General features: G+C 34.7%; 1 protein-coding gene across 1 annotated transcript; it reads right to left on the reverse strand.

The window, feature by feature from the left end:
* Nucleotides 1-4006: 4006 nt before the first annotated feature.
* Nucleotides 4007-27105, reverse strand: LOC100374765 (uncharacterized). The gene is made up of 17 exons (XM_002733025.4): nt 27045-27105; nt 26698-26729; nt 23275-23444; nt 21490-21561; nt 19469-19640; nt 18842-19064; nt 17679-17764; nt 17199-17447; nt 16669-16822; nt 15956-16087; nt 14436-14549; nt 13301-13688; nt 10361-11410; nt 9818-9918; nt 9602-9702; nt 8792-8991; nt 4007-7403 (listed from the first exon to the last, which is right to left on the reverse strand). Exons 1-17 carry the CDS (start codon nt 27083-27085, stop codon nt 7314-7316), a joined length of 3375 nt encoding a protein of 1124 aa, XP_002733071.2. The 5' UTR covers nt 27086-27105; the 3' UTR covers nt 4007-7313.
* Nucleotides 27106-27341: the final 236 nt, after the last annotated feature.

The raw sequence follows: 27341 nt of genomic DNA on the forward strand, positions 1-27341 counted from the left end.
GTCATTGTATTTTCGGATGATGTGAGGGGGGACACCCTGTTTTGTTTTTGTTTGTTTGAGGAGGGGGGGGGGGGGTCTTTTCATACTTTTCCGAAATCAGATTCCCCGGCACCCCAGGCCAAAGTAAATGACCAGTCCCTAAAAGAGGGATGGAAAACTGCGGTATTTCCTGTGATCTATGTGAGTTGTAATCATTTTAATCCTGTTTATCTAACGGTTCACGCATTTCACGCAAAATTGTTGAATACTAGTACAAGCGGAGTTTCGAGGTAACATGAATAACGCTGCCAAGTGAAAGTGTCGATAGCGTCACTGTGGTGGCGCTTCTTTGTTGACAGTGTGACGTCACGCGGATGTGCTACAGTCGATAAGTAACTATGTAAAAGTAAATAAACAGTTATCCATTCCAAGATACATCGTACATCCCCTCCTCGGGATTCCTTTGATGTTTGCCGGCAGTTTCATACCTCTCTTCCAGAGGGTCTATGCTTCAGCCACCGTTGAGGGACGGTGATTCAGCACAGTCACTTGATAGAGGGATCGCCAGCCCCCCAGTGAAAAAAAAAGTTCATTTTAAAGAAAATATGCTCAAGTCATTCATAGATGACATAATCCCCGTCAATAATTCAGGCTTGTATTTGAAATCATGTGGATCAACTAGATATGGCTTAACAGTTGACAATAGTGGTAAACATTATAGCCACTGTTTATATTCAGTTCTTTCCTAACAAGCAGCCAGAAATAAATATCTGCTTCAAATAACGACATTACATAGTTTAACAATATTTTACCAGTAAAGTATATTTTGTTAATGTTTCGCATAAGTAATTTGTTGTACGTACATAAATGTCAAGATCAACAAATGCTAGTAGGTCAAAGATAAGGTTTAATGTAATAACGAAACAACGGGCACTCGTCGGTCAACAGTCGAACAAATTTACGGGCTTATGACCTCATACCAACTTTGAATCACATTGGCATGTTGGAGAGATGGGCAGACACGCACGACCGGAAGCCAACAAACTAGATAGTCCGAACGTAGGACTGACAATAAACGTCTATGGGTTGACCATTAGGGGGAGATGACAGATTTGTAAAAAAATATTTGCACAGGACAGAAAAAAATTCTGCAGGGATCAATAACAGAAAAGAATCTGTTCACATAAATCTTAGAAGAAAATTATTCCACATAATGTAACAAAAAAATTAAAGCAAATTCATCATGGGAACAAAAAAATAACCCAAAACTTAATGAAGGAAAACACATATTTTGCGCGTTTTCCTCCATCGCCTTCCCAGAGTTTCTAATGGGCACCGTGTATTCAACAGTTATTATTTAAGCATCTATTAGATTTATTGAAAACACTGGCCACAGTTTTTTTAAGCTTTCACAAACACTGACATGATTTCTAGTCATTTCTGTAAACCTTGTTTAATTCTGGAAAGTATCACTATGCCGTCAGTGTAGGCAGGCGAGTTATTCAAAACTGGAGAATCACAAATCTTGAGCTAAAGTTACGAGTTGTTTAGAAAAAGTCGGGATAACATAAAATTAATCTGCTCTGTTAAACCTAATTTAACTTTTATATCGTGACTTTACTAGACATATTTTTGATAATGTTACACATTTTTCATGGTAATACCAAACTCAAGTAATTTTCGATGTACACCAGCATGCCAAACTTGACTTTCGGAGGTCATTAAAACAGGCATATATGTATTTTTTAATCAGTCACTGAAAGTCTTTCTTCGCTGCAGTAAACAAATTTGGCTTTTCGTGCACTGCCCTCTAGTGGCTGTTATATTCCTACATTTGTTTTTCTTTAACATATTTGAAATCGCGCTTGCGATGTATCTGCGCCAATTTTCTGAAAAATTCTGTTTTAGTCATAAAGTAGACATGAGGTTTATAACTAAAATTTAAAGTTGTTTCAGAAAAGGGAACAAAGAGCGAAGCATTGTCAACTACCTGGGGTATATTTAATTAAAAACCCAAGGATGGGGAAGGGTACAGATGTTAGTGAACCCCATTATGATTAAAACAATTTTGTTTGTTTTTATTTGACCCTGTGATATTTATTTGCAGCATCCCTGTTACAACTTAGGCTCAATAATTTTAAAAATTAGAAGTTATACTTGCATTGGGAATCCCAGTCCGTGAATAAAATTGTTATTAAGTGTAGGGTTATCTCTGAAACACTCCTGAATTTACAGCTGTATTGTATTGTATTGTTATGAATATCTTGACATATGAAATTATATGTGCCTGAAATCCAATGTAACAGCTCTGAGGACTCCAACGATCGTACCACCCCCTTCATGAAAGTCCACATTGTTTTGTTGGAAAAGGTTTGACCTCAAATGGTCTACAAAACTTAATTGCTTCCTTGATGTTTTGAGACTCTTGAAGGCATCGTTCTCTTTGTATAATTTACTAACTGTGGCAAAGACGAATAGAAAAATATGTTTGGTTCTGCATATACCAATCACATAGTGGAGGAGCTCTGATATAATTGAACTGAGCTTGGTAGAAAGTTTTTGAGCATAAAGTCTCTGTAGCTCAGATGGAAAACCCATGTGACAATCCTAACTTGGGAATATGCATGAATGCATGGAGATGAAAAGCCTGAACATTTGGAGCATCATCAACACTTACACATTCTCACACTCAGAGAACTGTCATCCAACAGCATGATGACAATGACAGTTCTGGCTGAGTTAGGGTTATACCCCAATATTGGTGTCACTACTTGTGGACCTTCTAAGGGCGCTGCATCACAAAATGGAGTAGCTGAGTCTCACAGGGGTACATGCGCAAGCTGTTCAACATGGAATGGGTGTCACATACACCACACTCTTGGTGTTCAGTGAAGTGGCAAACAGATAGATGCTTGGCTCCTGGCAAAAAGACGACTAAAGAATTTCATTAGGGGTACCTACAAGTCACTTTTCCTCAGTTGGTAGTGGGCGATTGTATGGCCCCCAAGTGACCAGAGTATAAAGAAATACTATATACATGTACTTACTTGCCAGGAAAGCAATAAAAAACAAGTTTATGTACAAAAGCAAAATAGTAAAATAAGGTGCCACAATTTATTCAGAGTTTTGAACAATTAAATGAACAGGCCAATCCCAGGGGAAAAAGATACAAATCAAGAAACTACACTCTGAAGCAAATACGACTAATTTCCAAATGATAGCTTCTATAACAATCCTAATAAAAGCCCAACCATAAATTTAGTCACACAACTGTACATGGACCATAAATTTAGTGACTTATCCCAGAAATTAGATGTACAGGGGTGAAAGTCTTCTTCACTACTGCTAGAGGGCATATGAGCCAGATCAATATTTTCCAATTTTTACATTTTATGAAATTTATTCAATATATTCCACAATTTATCTCATTTGTTTAAGAATACAGTTTTATTTCCTAAATATTGAAACTACTGCGAGGATTATATAATTATCAGAAATCCTGCAACTGAGCAAAATTCACTCACAAAAAATGTTAAAAAATTAGTTCTACTTTCAAAACAATAAAGTTGTTGGAATAATTAATATTCAGATAATCAATGTGGAGCGGTTAGTAGGCAGCGTACAAAAATGTTTTTATCGTTGTTTATTCATCGTCAATTGAATATTCACCCTCCATGATGTTGGATTGTATTGGTTTAAGATATTAAACCATAAACATATTTTAGTGTGGGAATTTGTTCAAAGCTGTCTCCGCATTTGTTGAGATCAGTTTTACATTATTTGTATATATTTGTTCATTTTTGTTAATCAACTCTAAAAGTCTGAAACTGCACCAGAAAATCAGATCATACAATCGCCAATTAATAAAATGCTTAAGCAGCAAAATTTTTTTTGACTGAAAAAAAACATTCATATCATAAACCATTGCCTCTGACAAAAATGGTAGTGTGGTTGTGCATCTGGAGCAGAAATCTGCAAGACATACAATCAAATTCACATTATTTTCTGCAAAAAAAAAAAGACAAGATTACAGGCAGTAAAATTTATTGGTCTTCATTTATCTTTGTTGATGTTGAGAAACAACAAAATTTATTCATTTTAAAAACAAATTACAGATTTCCTTCATTAAAAGAATGAGCCAGTGCTAGATAGTGAAATGTCTACCACATCAGTATGTCAAATAAACACCTCCCACACTGGTACATTCTTTGACTGAGTACTGGTAAATCATAAGTGCATCGGCCGTTCAATGTATGATCACCTTTCAAATCACTTGTACCAATTACTGTGAAATACTTTATTTTAGCTGGAATTAATTTTCGCTGAAAAGGCATTTTGGGTGTTTTGTATAGAATTTATTTTCACTGATTTTTGATGAGTTTAATGTGAAATATAGGTAAAAAAGTATATTCGCTGGATTCTATTTTCACGAAATCATCCCTCCAGCGAAAATAAATTCCAAGCGAAAATAAAGTATTCTACAGTATACAGCATATATTGCAATAATTAATTAATTTACATGCAAAATTAGATAATTTATGTATTTGACTGCCTGCTTAAAAGGTTAAATAAATTTGAATATTTTGTGTACTGGTATACCAGTGTAGTATTACAGTTTATGTCTACCGTTATCTGATTGGAACTGATTGGATGATACCATCTCACACTTACACTGAGGAGTACATAGAATATAACGGAACATGCATTTTCTTTTCAGTTATGATGCAAAAGTTTTAAAAAAGTAATATGCGATTATCTTGTTCATTGCCAGAGGTAATTAGAGAGTTACCTGTTCCAAGACTAAACTATCTTCTCTCTAAATGAGTTGTTTTTCACTGCCCACATAATTAATAGCCAAATGGTGCATCCTCATAAAAACGCTTTGATCAAACCACTTCCAATCAGATAACAATCTCCAGGCATGTATAGACAACCAGTCACCATGTTAGCTTCTGATGTTGGTGTATATAACAATATTACCGTAGAAAAGGAGGATGTACTTGTTTTATGTTTTTTTTTTTATATGACCACAGTAACTGGTTGGCTTAATTCACTCCTGCTGTTATTCCACATACAATACATGTATAGTATTTCCTTTATTAGAATCGCATGTAAAGAACAGAGGCGAATAGTCAAAATAAGACTTATTATTATTATTTAGGATTTGTTTTGCTTTAACATCTGTGGAGCCTTTAATTAAGATGGTGACGTGCTTGAAGATTCACTTTTAATAGAGCAAATATGGTATTTGTCTTAGTTAATAAAAAAACACACATCAGGGCAACATTGTTACAATAGATCATGATCATAACACTCCGTTAGAATGCCTTAGATGTATTAATAGATCAGGGTGAGATTGGAATACAGGAAAACTTTACAAAAACATTTTATTAAAGAAATACTTCTAATAAAGGAAATAAGTGATTATTACTTTTAGTTAACCAGCACAAGGAATGAAACTAAATGTGTTTCAATTAAAAATTTTCATACTATAAAAACATAAAATGTTGCCATGCTGGTTGTGTGGGAGTTGTTTACATACCGGTATATCACAATGCAACTGTTGGACACACGTGACAAAGATAGAGACTTCCATGTTGTTCATAGATGTGCATACAAAAGATTACCGATATATTCAAGTTAGAAGCAAGTTAATAGTCAGTTTATAAACAACGAGACATGTCAGTCACCATCCAGGTGGGCAGAAAGTTGAAAATTAAATTTAATCAGCCTTTCCCAAAGTACTTTTCACAATCAAATACATGAGCTGATTACCAGAAATATATTGATACAATTTTGTCAACAGAATGTTGTTTTAGGAAATCTGTGGGTTAATTCCTATACATGTATGCTGAAACTATGAATTACACAACTTTTCAAAAAACATTTTAAAATAATTTCAAAGGAGGCACTGGCATTTGACATGGACACTTCACTTACTGGTGGTATTGAACAGGCATGTAGTTTCCATCTACCTGTAACAACACTATCGTTTTAGTCAAAACCCTACCAAAAGTTACTGACATAACCAAATCTAGGTTAATTTAGCTCAAACTCTCAAAATTCATAGTCTAAATAATCATCATCATCATCATCCAGATATAGATATTGTTCCCCTTATGTGTGTTTACTGTAATTTTAACACCAGCCAGCTGGGGGAAATTCAAACATCTCCTGACAGTTTCAATAAAATTCATTTGTATTTTAAATAAGAACTTCCAATCATACATTGAAGCATACCTTGGGAAATATAATTACATCGCATACTACATGTATAATCCTTAATATCTATATTTACAACAATAAATGCCAAGACGTAAACCATTTTTGTAAAACGACTTTCCTATGCTAGCTCTGTATACGGCCTCATATCACATACTGTTTATTCTGAATGCTTAACTATGACACTGTCTGTCATTAAGGCTTCTAGACTTAAATATATATAAGAATAGCAAAACAGCACCTCATATTGATAGTGATAGAGTTCATATACAACATTTCAGCACCATGAAATGAAAACATTTTTCTCCCCTGCGTTTTAATCATATTAAACATGTGATGCAAACACACGTGTTCACTTTAGACCTGGATTTGAAAGAGAAAGTACCTTCACAAGGAATACATTCTGAAGGATACACCCATCATCCTGTTTTATGAGCAGAAATACAGTCGGAATTGCTGCTTTGATCCAACTTGTAGTAAAATAGGACACCCATTCAAAGTTTAGATTGTCAGAGCAATACACCATCTAGGCCAGAACACTCTTGAGTTAGGCAAAGTAAAAAAGGGTTTAAGTATAAAGCAAATTAAATCACACAGACATTAGGATGCTCATGCGAGCTGTTGCCCGTAGCAATGTACTGCCCCACTGCTGTCCTAACAATGCAAGTTAGAATAAAAGAAAATACAATATTACATGGCTTTAATCCTATAGCATATTGCTAGAACTGATTTGTTACTTATCCACTGCGAATAATTGACCCCCATAGAATACAATGGAGATTAGTCAAATGCACAGCAATGCTAATAGTAAAATGTTAGAAAATGTGTCTGCATCTACTGGGTCTGTTCTCTAAAAACTAGATCTGATTCCAACTTAATAGATGTTTCTCATTTCATTGTAATTTCGTCATCAATCGCAAAGCGTTACAGCAATGTCGTCTACACAATGCATACCGTTATAGACCATATAGGAGTGACTCGTTGGTCTCAACTTGGATTAATGATGTCTTGTGTGTTACAAGACACAATCAACCATTCTCTAGGTTGGTCTGTACATACAGCTATTCATCCATCTTTGATAAGCTCCTTCACAGAGCAAAAACTGCATCTTTTCACGTATTGCGCTGTTGTTGTTGCTGATGTTGTAGCAGTTGCTCCAATGGAGTTGGTCCTGATGATGATGGAGGGCTGGACCAGATCGACTGCAATAGAGAATTATACAAACATATATTACTGTCATTTATGCTACATTGAAAACCAATCAATAAACTGTATTAACCTAAAATCAAAGCAAATATCCATATAATGTCACAACATGACACAGTTCTCACTGTAAATAAGTAAACAAAGTAAACTAGTAAACAAAACTATAAACCAATGCACCAGTCGGCCATTTTGAATGTAATCTGAAAAACAAAATCACTTGCATCAAGGTCCAATGATGTTGACTGCATGTACTAAGTTTTAATGATAGATGTATGTGTATAACCGAGATCAGGTTCAGGAATGGCAGAAATGCCCGATTTTGATGATTTTTTTAACATCAACCTTTTCACCACCAGTTCCCTCTTTTCATTACAAAATAGTCCTATTTATAGTCTGCACTTTCCCCTTCAGAAGATTATTGGGACAAAAATAGCTAAATCTTTTGAGTAAAAAACTTAAAATTTACTCAAATTTTGTCTGTTGGGTCCAAAATTAATGTTTATTTCCAGAATTAATGAAAAATATATAAGAAACAAGCAGCCTGTCGGCTGAGATAGCTCCGCTGTTAGCAATGCACATGACAATTAAAGAACAGAAGATATCATTAGAAAATGAACAAATCTGAGAGAGGTCCACATGTAGTATCTATATGTATAATATATCAAAGCAATTGGACTTGTGGTTTTTAACAAGAAGTCAAAAATATCACTTTTTACCAAAAATTACAAAAATATTCATCAAAATTAGAGAATTAAAGATATCATCATGAAATGAACAAATCTGCGAGAGGTCCACATGTAGTACCTATATATGTAATATCAAAGCAATTGGACTTGCAATTTTTAACAAGAAGTCAAAAATATCACTTTTTACCAAAAATGAAAAAAATAGTCACCAAAATTAGAGAATTAAAGATATCATTACAAAATGAACAAATCTGAGAGAGGTCCACATTTAGTACCTATATACGTAATATCAAAGCAATTGGACTTGCGATTTTTAACAAGAAGTCAAAAATATCACTTTTTACCAAAAATGACAAAAATATTCACCAAAATTAGAGAATTGAAGATATGATCATGAAATGAACAAATCTGAGAGAGGTCTACCCAAGGTACATATACACCAAGTATCAAAGCATTCAGGCTCGTAGTTTTCAAGAAGAAGTCGAAAAAGTAAAACATTGACACGGACGACGGACAATCACTCATATGATAAGCTCCTCTCGACAAAGTCGACAGCGGAGCTAACAAAAAATGGCAAAATTAAAAGTAAATAGCTACCAGGGGTACTTCTGTATTTGTTTTTTTTAAACCTCACATTTAAATAGCATGTATGTTGACAAGCAAAATTTTGTTCAACTAGCTGTATAGTAACCACTCACCTGAATATTACTTGGTAATAAGCTACTTGTAGGTGAGCTAGATAGAGATGGTCTGTTAGGAGAACCCCAAGCACCAGCATCTGAACTCCAACCAAGCCCTAGATTGCTGCCACCAAAACTGTCTGGCAAGGGAGAATGACGTGGTGATGTATGAGAACTAGCTGATCTACTGGAGAAGGGTGACGATATCAAGTTCAGACCTAAATACAAGTAAATATACACAATGAGTTTAACGAGTATTCTTGAAGTAGGGCTCAAATTCAGAACATGGAAACAAAAAATTAAAGATGACCCACATGCAAGTCTACAAGACAGTAAAACACACAATTTGGAAACAGTAAAATTTCACAATTACAATCAATATATTGGCCTCCAAACTGGGTGCACTCCAAATACCAAATTTCAAGCTATGGTACAGAGTTGCAATTTCTTGTGACTTTAATAAAGAAGTACATGTAAACCAAATATATATGCATGGTACTGGCTGCTGCACCGTGACGTCATTTGTTTACGTATTTGCCAACTGGCATGTAAATGTCTGTTAACAAATGTTGCTCATTGATCGACACTAGCTTGCTGTAAGTTGTTATAAACAAGAAAACGTACATGTACATTTAATAACTTTAACAGCGAATGATGCCGTTATTTATCTTCAGATGCAAATAAATAGTTCTTGTAAAACCAGAAACAAATTAAAAAGGGTACCGACAGTTTATAATCTGAATTGTGTAGAAGTCACTTCAAATGCTATCCATCTAGTTGAAAACCTAGGTTGGAATGAAAAGTAAAAAATATGATGACAGTGCTTACAGTCAGTTTCACTGGCTGTCCATGGTGAATTAAACAATGAAAACGCACTGCCTTTGGGGTTCTCACTTCCACTGTCAGAAGCTGTAGGAAACAGACTTGAACTGCAACAGACAAAAAAATTGTCAATTCTTGTTATTCTACATGTATTTCAGTAAAGAGAATCTCATGACAGTTAATTTTTTTAATTTTTAATTAAATGTTCACAGCGACACATACCTGGATGGATCTTGGTACACAGGGAAATTTGATGACTCTTCTGAAATTCCAGGATAACCTACTCTGGTTGGTCTAGTAATAACAGTCGGTGCTGGAGGCTCCTGAATAAAGTAAGAGATGACAAAAGTGTGTCTCACAATAAGTCACATCTGGACTACCAGTAATAGAAATAAAGATACTCGTGTTTTACTGAATTACAAGTACATATATTAAATTTTAAATTGTGTCCAAACTCTAAAATTCAACAATCCCATCAGAAAGCATTGTCCATTGTCCAACCCAAGTAATCTGGCAAGTGGATTTTAATAGGACAAGTAAACTAGGTTCCACAAGCACTTCAGATGATCCTGCCAGAAAATTTGAGCTAGCAAAATGATGGCAAATTACACTTATACCGGTAGTCAATGGAAGATAGATTTTTGAATGCTGGGTTGGCAAACTTACTGTGGCTTTGAATGGGAAATACCAGGTAGAACACTGGTACTGAATTGTTTACATCAACTCATCCACGGTTTACACCTTTCTCTACCTTAAAATACTCACCACAAATTTGGGGAATGGCATATCATCATCATTTTCTGTGAATTTCAAGTCTTGTTCCAACTGATTGAAGTCCAACATGTTTTCATCGCTTGACTCTCTAGGTAGATTAAAAGTATGGGGCTGGAAGCTTGCAATCAGAGCTTGATTAGTTTGAATCATGGCTTCCAGTTCTTGTAGTGTTGTGGGATGAGAGCTGTGGTTTTGGTTTCCTAGACCCATATGATTAGCGTATTGCATTTGGTTATCTGTTGGCATATCCCCTTGTCCAGCCTGGTAGCTAGGAAATTGCTGACCCCTCTGCTCAGACATCTGGTCAACTCTTTGCGACATCAGCTGTTCTCTCATCTGATGCAGCATTTGTTGGGATCCTTGCTGTTGTTGCTGTGATTGGAACTGCTGCTGTGGTTGAAATTGAGTATTAAATGGTTGCTGTTGTTGGGGAAACTGCTGTTGCTGCGATTGTTGTTGCTGCTGCTGCTGAAACTGTTTCTGTTGTTGTAACTGCAATTGTTGCATTTGCTGCTTCTGCGGATGTTGTTGCTGTTGTTGCTGCTGCTGCTGCTGCATCTGACTCTGCATTCCAGGTATATTTTGTCCAACCATTGGAGCAACAAACGGACCTGCCTGTTGCTGAGATTGATGTTGATTCTGCTGTAGACTTTGTATATATGCAGACCTCTGAATCTGAGTTAAAGGCTGTCCTAGCATAGGATGTTGAACATTAGGTGCTGTGAATCCTTGATGTTGCATCTGCATCAACTGCAATTGTGATAGCTGTACCTGACTCGCTGGTGCCGACTGTGCTTGGTCATACTGTTGCCCTGTCATTTGCTTTGACTGAGCTGTCACCTGCCTTTTGCCAATTGTTGGTGATTGCTTCGGACTTTGTCCTTGAACATATCCAGGTATAGTGGTTTTGTCTTCTCCTCTATGCCTGTTTTTCTGGCTGCTTCTTCCAGAGTCCTGGTTACGCTTTGGTGATTTCTGCATATCTTTTTTGACCTCTATGATTTTAACACAATGTTTATCCAAGTCTTTGTTTGGCATAGCCTAAAAATATACGGTAACACAGAGAGATAAGTACAGTTTAACATTGAATTTTTGTCAAGATATGTGCATTGATCATGTTCTATATCACCAAAAAATAGACTAAGACTTGACTACATGTGCAAATAAAAGGTAACATTCAGAGCTGGGAAAAAAAAATGGTGAAGCAGAGCAAGAATCCAATTATCTAAACTTTGATGATTTTTTTTTAATTGGAAAAATGATAGTTCTTGAAAATAAAAATAAACTTATCAGAAATATCTTCCAACAAAGGATAATACCGTACTTATCCGGGAAAGGGCCCATGCCTGGACAAACGCGCACCCCCCACTTTTGACACAATAAACAAGTTGAGGTCATATTCGGGCTCACGCCAAGGAGGTCTTTTTCTACACAAAAAAAAAAAAATATTTTCTATTCATTGACTGTGGTTGTATTAACAGTTGACTTTCTTGAAGTCTGTTGTGATACTTAAAAAAATTGTTAATTGCGTAAAACAAGGGGTGAATGCAAAATAGCTGTGACAGCTTTCTGCCTTCAGGGCAGCGCGTTCTGAATCATAACAGTCAGCAAGTCTATAAAAATATATATTAAAGCAGAAACGGTAGTTCTCATTTTGAAATATGTCGTGGCCCTAAAAATGGCTGGCTGTTTGGTTTGTGCTTCCTTAGAAACGATTTAGGCAAACCGCACAAGGAGAGTTGCTAAGCAAGTGTCGCACTCGTTCGGCTTTAGCGCTGTCCGCAATGAAACCAATGTTGCAATATTGTAGCAACCCGTACCTGGGAGAATGGTTGAAATCCTGTTATTTTGGCTTTATAAAATATTTTGTAGCAGCTTGCGAACCCATAACTGGGGTCAGCAATTTTGAAATGTCACACCGAAGACTGCCAACTTTTTTACCATCTTTCATCACCGTCATGAAAACTATTCTTCTGTCGTTGGATAAAAAAAAAACTTCCTATTTCAAGTCCACCGCGATATCCATATACTTAGTGAGACATTCCAACCACCGTAACTTGCTGAACGATAACTTTCACCGTGATTAATAAGCGTTGAGTCTGATAAAAAAAGCAATGTCACGATTTGACCTTTATGATGAAATACTAGTAGTGATGTCACTCTTAGCCAATCAGTAAAGCAGATGCATAAAGGTCAAAGATGGTTGCTAGACTGTAAACAAAAGCATCGTGTGCCATCTCTTTATTATGATTAGACATGAATGGAAAGTGCCAAGCTGACAGATTGCGAAATCCGTGGATTAAAAGTGCTAAGTCCATATTGTGTGGGACGATATCGACGAACTTCAGGAATAAGTTGTAGAGAATCTGTCGGCTACAGTGACGCCGACTTGGACTTTGAGTGTTTTGAGTTTGACGAAGATGGCAATGAACGTACAAATAAAGACCTGAGATGTTTTTTCAAACAGCTATGAATTTTTACTGTGTAAATTTGTAAATTATTATTGAATTTGTATGACGGTTGATTCGTAATTTGTCGAGACCGAAAATCATTTTACGCAGTTTAACCCCTGACATTTTAATTCATTTTGAGTTCACGCCGCGGCGTATTGGGCGTGTTTGTCAGCGGGAAAATCCTAATTCAAATGATTCCTCACTGTCGATTTTTATTATTTCTGGTTTATTTGTCACATTATAAGCAATACATTATTTTTGTTCTACTTCTAGTGTTGCATATTGTTCATTTATTTTCGTTGCATGTTTCATTTGCCATTCTATTCCCTGTTGCAGTTCGAACTGCGTGTTGTCAATTTGTTGTCGTTTTTTGCCGGGGATCCTGGCAAACGCCCACCCCTTCTTTTTTGCAATTTTCCATGTTCAAGACCCTGGGCTTATACCCGGATAAATACGATAAATCTATAATGCTACTTACCTGTACAGCAACACTTTGCGTCTTGGTATTCAAGTTAATTTCAACTTTTCTCTCAGGTGATTGTTGAGAATTCTGTTGCAGACTTTCAGCAATTTTAGGAGCGGCTTTTATAGTTGTTATATTTTCTGTCCTTTTTGGTTCAGCAATTGGCTTTACAGCATTTAGTTCCGTTTTCTGCTTGACAGGGTTGGTTTCGTTCCATTGTTTTACAGAAATGTCCTTTGATTTTACTGGGACTGGTTCATTCTTCTGTTTTGCAGAGACAGGTTTGTTCAACTGTTGTTTTAGTGGCACTGTGTGTAGTAGTTCTTGTTTCTTCTCTTCATGGTGTACAGCACTATTGAACTTTATTTTGGTTGCATTCGGCCTTTTTTCAACTTTCATGACACTAATAAAAAGTAAAAATTTGAAAATGTTCGTTTGTTAAGTGAGGGTTATATTATAATAGAGAAAGAAGACTACAGACTTGTTGACTATCTAAATATTCACAATTTGGGAACAGCTTTTGCATTAAAATTGAGGCTGTATTATATTTTAAGTCAACCGCTGTTCTACAGCCAACATATAACATGTTGAAAATTTGTTACTGTAAAATACTTTATTTTAGCTGGAATTAATTTTTGCTAAAAAGACTTTTTGTGTGTTATGTATAATATTTATTTTCACTGATTTTTGACAAGTTGAATGTAAAATATAGGAAAAAAGGTATATTCGCTGGATTTTATTTTTACTGAATCATTACTTCCGCGAAAAAAACTTAATTCCAAGCGAAACTAAAGTATTTTACACTACATGTGAATCAGATGAATCAGTTTCAAGTATTTCTAGCACTAGTTCTGTTTGATTGAACTAAAATGCATTATAAGGAAATCATAGTGTCCCATCTTTGCAAAACTCGCAAAATAATGAAAAAAGAAATTATTCATGTATTCATACTGGTGAGTGACACATGCTCAGAACATCAGAACATGTTGATAAACTTTTATTTTTTAATTTTACTGTCAAATCATGTGTATATGCTATTCAAATTCAGCCTCTACAGTAGTATTACCTTAATAAGACTGACAAAAATAAGATTACACAAAGATAGGCACTGATCATCGTCATCATACAGCAATTATGTTTATAAACTTACCATGGAACGTTATCATTGAGCCACTTGGCATCTCCAATCAATCTCTCTATTCTCAATTTGTTTTGTATTTCTTCACCTATTTTCATCTTACGACCTTTGTTGAAATCTAGAGAACTGCAAATGACAAGAAAAGTTGTTAATAACTAAAGCATGGTAGCCAAGTCAGAGCCCTGCGATAGCAACTCTTAGCCTATTTGGCTTAGGATCCAGTATGATTCTGAAATTTATTTTTCTGTTTTAGACATGAATGGAATGCATAATATATTCAAAATAAGACAAGTGAGACAATCAGAGTGTAGTTCAAAACCATTCTTGAAAATTGTGGCTCTTCACAACTGTCTCTAAAACAATCACAGATTATGACAATATCTCATGTGAACTATATTTTGGCAGACAGTAACAAAGTCAACAGGGATAGCAGATTATACATCTGTCACCGTAACGCCACAAGTTACAGCGTGCCGTAATTTTGAGGTATATTACAGGGTATTTTCATCCTATCATGTAAGGAAATGCTAATTACAAATATGGAATGATTATGCGCGTAAGCGTTCTCTATTAATAAAAACAAACATGGCTGCCACCAGGGTTTGACCAAACTCCACACAAAGAAGTTCGCTGATTCTGTTCTAAACTTTTTGGATTTCGACACTCCCATGATGTATCCTTGGAAGGAAAAGTTGTATAATAAGGTGATTACGAGGATACCTCAAAGTATGCATTTAGACAGTACGTCATCGCATCAACCTATGCTGCACGTCAGTCGATACTCTCATCTTCATGCATACTTTGAGGTATCCTCGTAATAACCTCACATTATGCCAGATATACTGTTAGATATTTTAGAAATGCATCTCTAGTCAAAAAGCATGCAAGCTGAATCAAAGGAAACTTAGAAATAACTCCCAATAACAGTTACATACCGCATTTAGCGCCCAGGGTACTCAAAAACATTTTTTTTAAGGTAGGCGAGCACCCCATTTGAAAAATTGTAATAATAAAATTGTGAAATGAGTTGCAAAAATACCACATTTTATTTCAATTTGTTGCAAATCTCGAGAATGGTTTTGCCTCAACAAAGACCTTCTCATTCTAAAGTATATCAACCCATAGCCTTGCATAATTTATCTATACTACTGTGGAATACTTTATTTTAGCTGGAATAAATTTTCGCTGAAAAGGCTTTTTAGGCGTTTTGTATGGAATTTATTTTCACTGATTTTTGATGAGTTTAATGTGAAATATAGGAAAAAAAGTATATTCGCTGGATTTTATTTTCACAGAATCATCCTTTCAGCGAAAATAAAGTATTCTACAGTATTCTACTTTGTGTTTTGTTTTTTTAATCGCATTAAAAAACGATACTGAACTGCAAATACAGTACCGGTACATGTATATTAGCCAGTTCAAGGACATGAGTAAACCAGCACACATCTTAGAGATACAACTCTGGTTGATTATTGAGTCATTTGGTTGTTCTAGATTGATGAAGTTACAAAGAAATGACAGCAACTCATCACCTGTGTGGTCTACTCAGTGGAACAAATCCCTGCAGATTGAAGTCCTCTTCTACAGGAACATTTTCAAAACTTCGATCTACTCTATCACGGAACTGGATAACATTCAGAATCTTGGCAAGCTTGGGCCATATGCTGTGGATAATGCAATATTTGGATGTTATAGTGAAAAGGTGTCATATTGTGTCGTATTTAGGAAAAACACTTGTACATTTATGATATGTTTTAGCACATATTTCATGTCAAAATCTATACCTTATTTTGTTCTATTAGTTGAACATGTGCTAATTTAAAGTAAATGAGATAAATGTATCTTTAGTCAAAATAAGTCAATTTTATAGACCCATAAAGAAAACTGTCATACAATATGCATAATATGCATGTACACATTTTATTAATTTTGTAATACTTATAGACAAAACAAGTGCATTGTATTTGTAAGACACTATGTCAATTTTTAACAAATTTTTTAGATATTGAGAAAAGAATGATAAAATTCCCTAAAACAGATAAAAGATGCATTTTGACTCCATTTTAGATTTTGATTGCCTCTGAACTGAGTACAGTGGCCACATAGTTTTATTTCATTTTCTTCATCCTTGTAATTTCGAATAGGTAAAAATAAAGTTAATGAAATTATTTTTTACATGTCATGGAGCATTTTTAAAATAATAATTATCGGTGATTACAAGCAAAGCAAATAAACTTTTACTCACTATGATTTTTCAGCTATGATGGGATCCGTGAAAATACCAGCTTGATTTATCAACCAATCAACAATGAGTTTGACAGCTGGAAGATTTATGTGCTCCCTGGCTTTCTGTTCTGATTTAGATGGCATAAAATGAAGTAAAAGACTCAAAAGAGACACTGTGGAAGAGAAAATATACAGTTTTCAATTTATTTCTAAATACTGTAACGGGGTTAATTATTCAATGGGTTTTAATTTTGCTTATTTCGCTGACTGGAAAATGCGCTAAATTAAAACCCAGTGAATATGTAAAATTTAGCATAGAACACATTATTTAAATGATAAATCTGTGAATTTAAAACCTACTTAATATGCCTGAAGTGGTGAATCAGCGAAATTTAAACCCAGTTCCAAAATGGAAGTCTGTCTATCTCTTCCAGACAGGTAGATTTTAATTTCAATCCTTGCTTGATGGTGAACATGCGACTAACAAGGGCTAGTCACACCACCACCTTCTTCTTCTAATAATAAATTAATATAATAATGTAATCTTACTGTTAAAACTGAAGACCTGATTCCAGGAGAGATCTTCATCACCACTGTAGCACAACTGTTTACCATCTCCACTGCCAGCATCCCCGTTTTCCCCTTGTAAGTGATCATATGGATTCTTAATATGGTGCAGAGCAAATAAATTAATAACCACAATCTGTATTAGTTGCTGCGAAGTAAAACTTTCTTGATTTATATGCATTCTGAAGTGTTCCACTAGTTTGTCTTTCATGTTGACTGCTCTTTGTAAATCTACAAGTGAACAAAATCATGCAACATCTCATTAATATCAAAATCAAGATCTGCAATATGTGTGCAGAACATATACGCTAATTTTTACAAAAGTGTTGTAATACGTTGATCACCAACAATGTCATTGTGTGAAACAAAATGCAGTTTTATTTTAACCCAAGCAAAATATTTTAAAATCATCAAATAAATATGATTGTCGACTTGGACCACATTACCAAGAATATAACTTACCTGTACCAAGATAAATTAATGCATGAAACTGTACGAAAAAAAATACAAGTTCCACAGGGGTTATTTTATGTGTCTTCAATTCATCCCTACAAAAAAAAAAAAATACTACATTTTATCACATGAGCATGGTACACCTGAAATAAAATTTCAGAACTTTCCAGAATTTTGTTATCAGTTCTTCAGTTTTCAAGAACTACTAAATCACAACTTTGGTAATTTTTTCAGGGGTTGAACCACTTTGCAACAGTGATGAGTTTTTATGCTGATCATCCAAACAATTCAACATTTTAATGGTGATTTCTGTAGACCTCTTTGCAGTAAAAGATTTTTATGATGATTAAATCATTTTCCAAAACTTTCCAGAAAGGCATTATTCCAGGACACCTTTTAAATTCAAGAACGTTCCAGCATATTTCTGGCCAGTATGCAAAGAAAATCAAATCGTGCGGCAAAAGCGTTTTTATCACTGCCATATCAGAATTTCAGACTGGATAACTCACATGGTTCAATTACATTAACTCATAATACCGAAAACTGAAAGATTATTATGAAAACAATATTTCTTAGACAGGTAATATTTCTGTCCATTTTGACAAGCACTGATGGCTACACACTTAACTTGCATGAAGTTGGTCATGCAATAAAAAGGTTATCACCTGATATCACTTATTCATAGAGCTGGTGACATCATGAGCTGTATTATTCATATTCAATTTATATGTATACATTTGCAGATTCATTTATTAACCCTATTGTAAGTTCTTTGTACATTTACATAGACTTGACCACATACATTGTAAGAATTAAATTTTATTCATTTACTTACATGCCTGATAAATAGCTATTCAGACACTGATCAGATACACACATACATGCATACAAATATGATTTATTAATAGTGTGTAAACAAGGGAGATGTGACATGTGTAATGTAATTTTGTAATGATCCAGCATACAACAAAAGAACCTTTTTGGCTTGAGTGCCCTTCCATTGGAAATGCTCTTGTAACAGAGCAAATATTGTACAGAGTCAAAAATGACAAATAATGAAGGTATTGTAGCATGAGATTTTAGGATAACCTGTGTGCTGCTACATTTAGCCACTTAATAATACATGCATTATTTGAACCATAACTCAGCATAAAATATCTATACATACTCACTTGTCAATCATTTTAGAGAATGCCATTTGTAGATTGGTGACTGCTGCTGGGAATGGATGCTTGACTGAAATACTACGAACATAATAAAACACGGTGGCCAGCTGATCACCTTTACCTGCTGCCAGTATAGCTAGCTGATTATATGGTTGTCCGTTGCTTGGCACTAACTGAGCTGCATGCTGGTAGTAGGTATGGGCCTGGGCATTCTGATTTCTGTAACGTGCTGAAATATCAGAAATATTTATAAATCTTACAAATTATGAAAATAATTATCAACAACAAGTATTCCCATTGGAGGATCTGTACTCTTGGAATCACCATAACACTATATGACAGTGACAGGTTGCAGTTATCCAGAGCAAATTACTAGGAATTATGCAAACATCAAAAATAGTTCTATTACATGCGACAAGGTTTATTCTGAAAGTCGTCAATCTTTCTAAGATCAGGTAGAATCATTTTTTCAGATGTGTCAAATAGTTTGGTTTCTAGACTGTACCATGGTCACCTCTCTTAGCTGGTGTGCGAAAGTTCACTGCTAAAGACCTCATAAAAATTAGATAATATAATGGATCAAACATTGCATGTACTGTGCTATATTACAAAAGCAAAATATGTACCACATACCGATATCCCCTAAATGTACAAGGCAATGTTGGGAAATATAATGACAGGAACTCAACTGGGGTTGAACTATTCTTCTGTGGTTTGGGTTGTGTTCGTTCAGAATACCAAGTCTAGATGATTTCACGTGACATGGATAATCAAGGTGAAAAGCACTGCATAACTCCTGCAATAACTACAGGAAGAAAACAAAATGCCAACAATTATGACTAACAAAATACAATCTTTGAGCATCATAGTTTTATATTACTTCAATTCATTCCTTACTAGGAATATGTTAGAAAAATTTACTGATTATTATGCAACTTAGGTTATTAATTAAGATATAATTTGAGCAAAAAACTAATCAGGTGAGTGGGACACAAGAAAGCACTTATGTACCAAATTTAGGCAGAGGGTTCTTCAAACCCGCCTATTCACATAGTTCATACCCACCATAGACTCTAGTCAGTCAAAATGACTATTTTCAACTGTAGGCATTAATCAGCGATTCTGCCAATGACAGAGATAAAATCTAGGTCAGGGGACGCCCCATGACCCCAAGATTTGTCTCCCTTACGTCACAAACCATGTGATCGAGGTAATGTGGCGACGCCACCTTGATATCCACTCTGGTTCCTTTCTCTCCGTACCGAGGACTAGACCAACAGATTTGCATGTGGGCACAACTATTTTAATTATTGATTTATTTTGCTTTAAGGTAGCGAGACGATTATTTGTGTTGAAAATTACGATTTTCACATTTATTTATTAATTGATGAAATGCACCATAAACTTTCATATGATAAAGTCAATATAACATAGAATGTCATGTAAGTTGATTAAAATATAGATTTTCTGAAGGGAAGCAAGGCAGCCTCAGTAGTGTTTTCCAAAATCAACAACACAGGTTTAATCTGTGTGCCTATAAGTTTCAAAGATAAACTTAAGACAAAGCAATGTTAGGATGTGTCATCAGTAGCTATCTGACACACAATGAGTGTTTCCAAACATTTGAGTGGTTTGCCCCTGTTTGTTTCACAGATTAGTCATTTGCATATGAATGTGTCAGACACAAGGTCACACAGCCACTGAAAAAAAATCATTGATTTTGGTGTTTTCATATGCCGAATTTATCCAATTATAGCTATCCCATTCCTTTATTTTTTGGTTTCCAATAGCCTTACACATTTGGATGTCCCTACACATGGTAAAACAGACCTTGATGGGAAAACAAATTGATTGTGCCGATAAACAAGCTTGAAAATCTTTGCTGTTACTTTATGGACGTTTTCTAGGAGTTTATGTTTTTCAAAATACAAGGTCTTTAACAAAAAATAACGTATACTTATTGTCGTCGGATTAACACCAAATTTTCACAGCTTTAAGGTGACAATGAGAGGAACTTGAATGTGTCCAGACAAACTATTTCATTGATTATTTACCAACGAGTTGTGGTTTGAGTTGGGGGCAATGCGACTAAAACAGTAATTGAAATTCAGGACACTATTTTTTAAAACGCGTTGCTTGAATAAAACTAACCAGACACATTCAATTTACCAGACTATTGAACAACTAGGAAAAGTGAAAAAAATACTTCTTATCGCCAGCATAAATGCGTAATTATTTTTTTTACAGAAAAAGTAATTTTTCACCTTTGATTGAGTAACGCGTCGTAGATTGCAGATATGGGCATGCAAAATACACTTGTGAAAAGCTTGAAGTCTGGCGATTCTAAAAATATATACTTTCGTGGGTCTATTTGTAGTCATTTAGTCACAATTAGAAGATGAAAACAAGTATGCAAATAATAGTCCCGCTACCTTAATGCTTCACATTATTATACTATTAGTTACTCAAAGCAACATTTTAAAGAACTACACTCTACACAGGATATCACCACCTTTTTCATCAGTATAATCTTTGATAATTGAGTATTCACTAAATATAGTACACATTCTCTGTTAGTTGAATTGTTTTCATGCATATTTTGTGGTTCTCTCAGTATGTAATCATTCTTCGATATAACAACAAAGACAAAATACCTGAAGATAGAATCCACTAGCTGCTTCTAGAAACAAAGTCAGACTGGACTGCACTTCATGACGTTTGGGATTCTGTTGAAGAGAGAAATGCATTTACTATATAGCACTACTGTACTTGCGTAAGAACTCTTTAATAAGTATGACATGCACTATAGGATTTGATATTTAAATAGACATTATATGCAGTTGTCAGCTGTGTTATTTCCAGTATAATTTCTAAAGTCAATATTACGTGATTAGTAGAGGACATTTTAACAATTCCTGATTCTTGAATTACCAACTAATGCATAACCTACCATAGGAAGAAAAGTTACCAAAAAATGTACGGGCTGGTAACAGTAGAAAACAGTTGCATATTTGAAAATCAGAGAGAAATTATGGGTGGGTACAAAAAGGGATAGTTAGAAAACTGTGACTGTAACATTTCAATCTTAAAAATACAAAACCTAAATATGAAAATATTTTGCTATAGGTAACGAAAATGTGCATGTTTGTTTTTTGTGTGCAAATTTTCAGCGGTGATACCGATACAAAGAGGACAGCACTTTTAGTTGAAAGAGACTGTTCGTGCTGAGTTGAAAGACAGACAAGCAGCATACTGTGACTCATTCATACATGCCTTCCAATTTGTTACACCATATTGTTTTGAACACCAAAAACAGCAACATTGCCAGCTGAGTACCTGACTGGTTTGTTATGTGCGTCTCAAGAACTGGTTCAAACCACCTTTACACACATATACAGTACTAGTTCAAACCACCTCAAAGGTTCAAACCACCTTTACAAGAGTGTGCCATTTAGTTAAATGCACTCATTTAAAAGCGTTATGACACGCACTAGACACGCTATTGACTGTGTCCTGACATTTCATACCGAGTCAGTATAAATATTTTGTTTGGATAACATTGCCATTTATTATATAAAAATTACATGATTGAATAAAATAATGATCTTCTATTTATATTCAACATATCCAAAGTCCCTAAGTTAGTTTGATGTCTCCTGTTGAGGTTGGTTTGACCTAACTTATTCTAACTGCATTCAATATTGCTGTTTTGGCATTCAAAACAATATAGCAGTGACAGTAACCTCGATTCACAAATTATGCAGGAATCAGGGAATAGAAGTGCATGATTTTATGGAAATGGCACTGCAAAACAGTTCAACAGAACAAACTAATGGAACCTAAATTAATATATTGCTTAATGTTAAATGCTAAAGATACAGGCTAATTAGCCTTCCAATGCAGAAGATGTTTGTGAGTATGTAATAGTCTCTAATTTTGGACTGTCAAACTAAATCATCTTTAGTTTGAATGAAAATGTCAATGCCCAGGGATTTCATTAGAAAGACATTACTGGTTAAATAGCTGTCTGCTTGGCAAGGTCAGTCAGCTATTTTGTATTTTAAAGATTCACAACGTGTAGATAAGTGTCACAATTTGGCCTCCCAGTTTCTAAATCTAAAGACCTACTAAAGAACAAAAATCGTGGTGAATGTCATGAAAACAATTGCTCGAACATTCAAATAACACATCTTTTTTGGATAAAAATTGTTGTAAGTCGCTCATACATATATATTTGCTCTATTAGTAACAAACATAAACCATTTAATGCAGCTAGATCTTTAAAACAAGATTTATTTTGATCCTGATCACATTAACAAAAAGCGAATAGGTATAAGCCATTATGACTGATCATTATCCATAAAATGATGTGGGCTGCAGACACAGTAAATGCTGACAGAAATAGAGACTAAAATGTAGAAAATGTAGTCTGTACTTACAGACTTGTCTTTAACTTTTATCTGCAATGAATTAATCTGATTCTTGAAGGCATAATTCCAGAGGTCTTGTTCTACTTTCTTATCCAGAGCATATTCCAAGTCACCTATCAGAAGCTGTTGATACAGATTTTGTAACTTCTGTCGAGTTGTCCATGGATCACCTACGCCATCTAAAAATTACATATTCCATGTGAGTACACTAACATTTACTACTATTATTACTATCACTTGGTAAATATCACTAAACACTCTGTGTTCTCCCTGAACATGGTAACAAGGATGCTTTGGTCCTTTATAAATTTTAAGTGCACTTTATGGTAACCAATAATAATTCAAATATTTTTTGTTTAATTCTTGTTTTAAAATTAAAACTCTGATTTTATGCTGTAGAACCAAAATAAAAATAGAAAAGTACTAGAAGCACAAGTGTTACAGTAGTTCATAGTTCATATTGAAGGTTTGTCACTGCACAGAATGCTAGGAATAAGGCCCATATCAGAAGTATCATCAAATGTATTTTTTTATTATTGCTAACAGAAATTATTGCTAACAGAATCGTGAGGAAAACCCTGGATCTTGTACAATCCTTCTATAGATGTAGGGCTGTACTAATCCAGAAAACATATACACATGATGTAGATCTGAAATAATTAAAAGGTTGGAACAACATTGATGTAGGTTATATTTTTATAAAACAATAGACTATATAACAAGACACCCAGTAGATTATATAATTCTGAATGCCATCAAAGACCAGTGCAAGATGCGCCACACTTACATATACAGTTTTATATTGGTTTTATCAATATGGTCGATGTATATGAATACCATGGAGATAATCTGTGAATAAACATGGTATTCAATATAGTCAGTGTGTAGTAGTACGAGTTACTTTTTTACACACTGTGATGAATGAGAAACGACGACTACGACAAACTCGAATTTCAACGTGCCGCCATGTTGGGTCTGCAGTGTGACATTTACCATGTTGACCTCATTATGCACGTATTTCCGCGCCCACCTCGTTATAATATGTGCTCATGAATATTTAATAGCAATGAATTTCCTGCAGAATAAACCAGTCGGGGTGATTTCGCGCTAACACCTCCATTTCGCAATTTTTTTTTAATTTTATTTAAACTACAAAAACAAATTAATCGCCCCGACTGCACCAGTTTATCCAAAACGTAATATCTAATGTATACCCTACCTACCCTTAAAGATAAAAATGCAAATGAGCTCAAAATTAATTATTTTTATGCAAATTAGCTAAAACCATTCCATCAATGTTGTATTTTTTTATTACAAGTACTTTCTTTGATGCACTGAATGACTAGCACATAGTTGTATTCTGGGAAATATATTCCAAAAACATAGATGTCATTTTTTACATGTGTAGTTAAGACTACTGTAAAGGGGGTAATTATTCACTGGGTTTTAATTTAGCTTATTTCGCTGACTGGAAAAATGCGCTAAATTAAAACACAGTGAATATGTAAAATTTAGCATAGAACACATTATCTAAATGACGAAACCGTGAATTTAAAACCCACTGAATATGCCTGAAATGGTAAATCAGTGAAATTTAAACCCAGTGAAAATTAGTGATTTTACAGTACTTTCTTACAAAACGCTAAGATTATTACTCATTGGGGAAACAAATAAATATACCTGCCTGCCTAGCTACCTGGTAAAATTTTTTTTACTTGGCGTAACAATTATGAATATTGTAAAAGCATTAATTATTCTCTGGGTTTTCATTGTACCAGTGAGTGATGAATTAAACATTCAACTTTATTTCCGGGCATGAAAGATTATCAAACATTTGGTCTATAGACTGCATACGCATGTACAGATGGTATCCCAATATGTGATCACTAAACTACAATCATCCCTTACTAAGTTGTGATGGTAGGAGAAAATATAAACTAGGTTTGCACCAAACATGACACTAGGTCAAGTAATTGACCATCGAAAAACATGCATTCAGATATCACGTCATTGAATGCGCCCATTTACGGTGCCGAAAAATCTAAGGTTCACCTTTCAAATTGGTCATGCTTGCTTCACTTTACGCAATTTCTTGTGTTTACAGAGGAAAGAATATGGTCTAAGTATTGCATAAAAGCATATTCAAGAATTATTATTACTACCATACATTTATAGTTTCATTTATTTAAATTGATTAAGTTTTGGTGAAATCGATCAAGTTTATGCATTCCTGGTGTTGGGCTTGAATCAAATGGTTCAATGAAATGAATACTCTATCTTCTAAAACTGTCATCATTTGTGGATTCTCTGGAAATTGACAGAGAAGATATAAACTCTGAAAATTTCGTTTTGGTGTAGCTCTGTACATACTCTACGTTTCGTGTTCGAACAAGGACGTAATGTTCTCATCAGTATGCATGTAGTTGTATAGTTGACGGCAATGTCTTTGGAGTACTGAACCAGTTGTATAAAACACATCTTGTTTGGATACCAAATGATAATTATTCTAATGATGTCCCATGTTTAAAAACATGTTCAAACGCATATTATCTGGGTATTTTGATAGGTAGAATCAGGTTTTTTCACAGGGCGCTTTAAGGAGGTTCAAGCTGAATTGAAGATTATATGTTCATGCCACCAGGAAACAAGGATAAATGAAAAAATGAGCCCAAAATGTCATAAAATATGTCAAAATCAACATTTTTACACTGGTTTCTATGGTAATATTATTTTTTCATATTTCAAAATTTTACTCAGTGACATGGGAATCCTAATATTGTGAAAAAGTTTCACAAAATCAACAAATAATTTAGTGAGTTTCCGTGGTGATAATAGTTTTCCATCACATACAATGGGAGATTATCTCTCATAATGCTGCATACATGTCCAGTAGCATGCTCAGTAGTGCAAAATTTTAATTTGGCTCGAACTGCGTTTCAAATCAGATAAAGTGGAGAAGAACCGATTCAGGGAGCGTCTACCATATGCATGTATTATGTATTTATTTAGCTGCATGCACGACACCATCAAAATGCTGTTCCTATTAGAAGATCATTTGAACATGCCTACAACAAGACCCACAATATTGTATGACCCTAAACAGAACCATACAAATTATCAAGAAATTCGAATGGAGGTAAATTTGAACTTGAAATATCTAAATATGGTCAAATACGACCAGCTGAATACGACCACACATGACAAGCGTATGAATCATAAAGATAGTAACGATTAAGACGTTAGTCACACCATGGACACGTAAAGTGCAGACAAAAACACTACCAGATGTTCACCTTAAAACGGGTAAAAAAAAAATAAACAGCATATCCGGCCGTAAAACGTAATTTAAATAGTAAATAAGCGCGAGGTCAAGATCGCGAGAAACTACGTTAGCAGTGTATCGAAAAGCTCAACTATTTATGAAATACCTACCCGAAACGTCCGCTTTCAAGGCCTCTGCTTGTCTGAAAATAAAGTAAGACATTTTAGAATAAACCTTCATGTCAATAATATTCATGTTTATTGCCAATCAGGAACTAAGTTTAAGGAATAATCACCAATTCCTCTTACGTTATGGGGAAATCACTTAGTAAACAAAGTTGAAAATTATTTTGCAGACGATGGAAATTCTGCACTCCCGGATGCAGATATTTTTATGTTATTCTGCAAATTTACGCACCTGAAAAGGAGAAGAATGCGATCGATTGATACACAATTAGTTAACGCTTATATTGCATTCATTTCTTTGCAAATTTAGCACATCAAATAGCAAATTTTACCTGAAAAGTCGAGCACTCGTACTCATTACTACATTTTTCATCAACTGGCCGCCATATTGTCTAATTTAAATAATTCGGCTGTCGTCGGCTGTAATCGGAAATAGTTGGCTTTTCTCACTACAATGAAAGCACTACTAAGATTGTATAGGCTTTTCAAGAAACTTTAATTATTTTTTTAGATACTTGTCAGTATAATGTGATGATTTTGAGAAACATTCTCAAGTCGAGTGGCAGGGAAATGCTCAGTTTGTTGTAGTATGACGTCACTGGGCGAGCCCACTTCCCTTTCAACTTTCA

The sequence above is a fragment of the Saccoglossus kowalevskii genome, chromosome 17 (assembly GCF_978046115.1).
Source record: "Saccoglossus kowalevskii chromosome 17, keSacKowa6.1, whole genome shotgun sequence".
In the NCBI taxonomy this organism is placed as follows: Eukaryota; Metazoa; Hemichordata; class Enteropneusta; family Harrimaniidae; genus Saccoglossus; species Saccoglossus kowalevskii.

What these genes read in the sequence shown, in the direction of transcription:
- LOC100374765 (XM_002733025.4), bottom strand. Translation starts at nt 27,085, where the DNA reads ATGAAAAATGTAGTAATGAGTACGAGTGCTCGACTTTTCAG. An exon ending in CTTGAAAGCGGACGTTTCGG is followed by an intron (nt 23,445 to 26,697) that starts GTAGGTATTTCA and finishes TGTAATTTTTAG; the next exon opens with ATGGCGTAGGTGATCCATGG. An exon ending in ATTAATTTATCTTGGTACAG is followed by an intron (nt 17,448 to 17,678) that starts GTAAGTTATATT and finishes GTTCACTTGTAG; the next exon opens with ATTTACAAAGAGCAGTCAAC.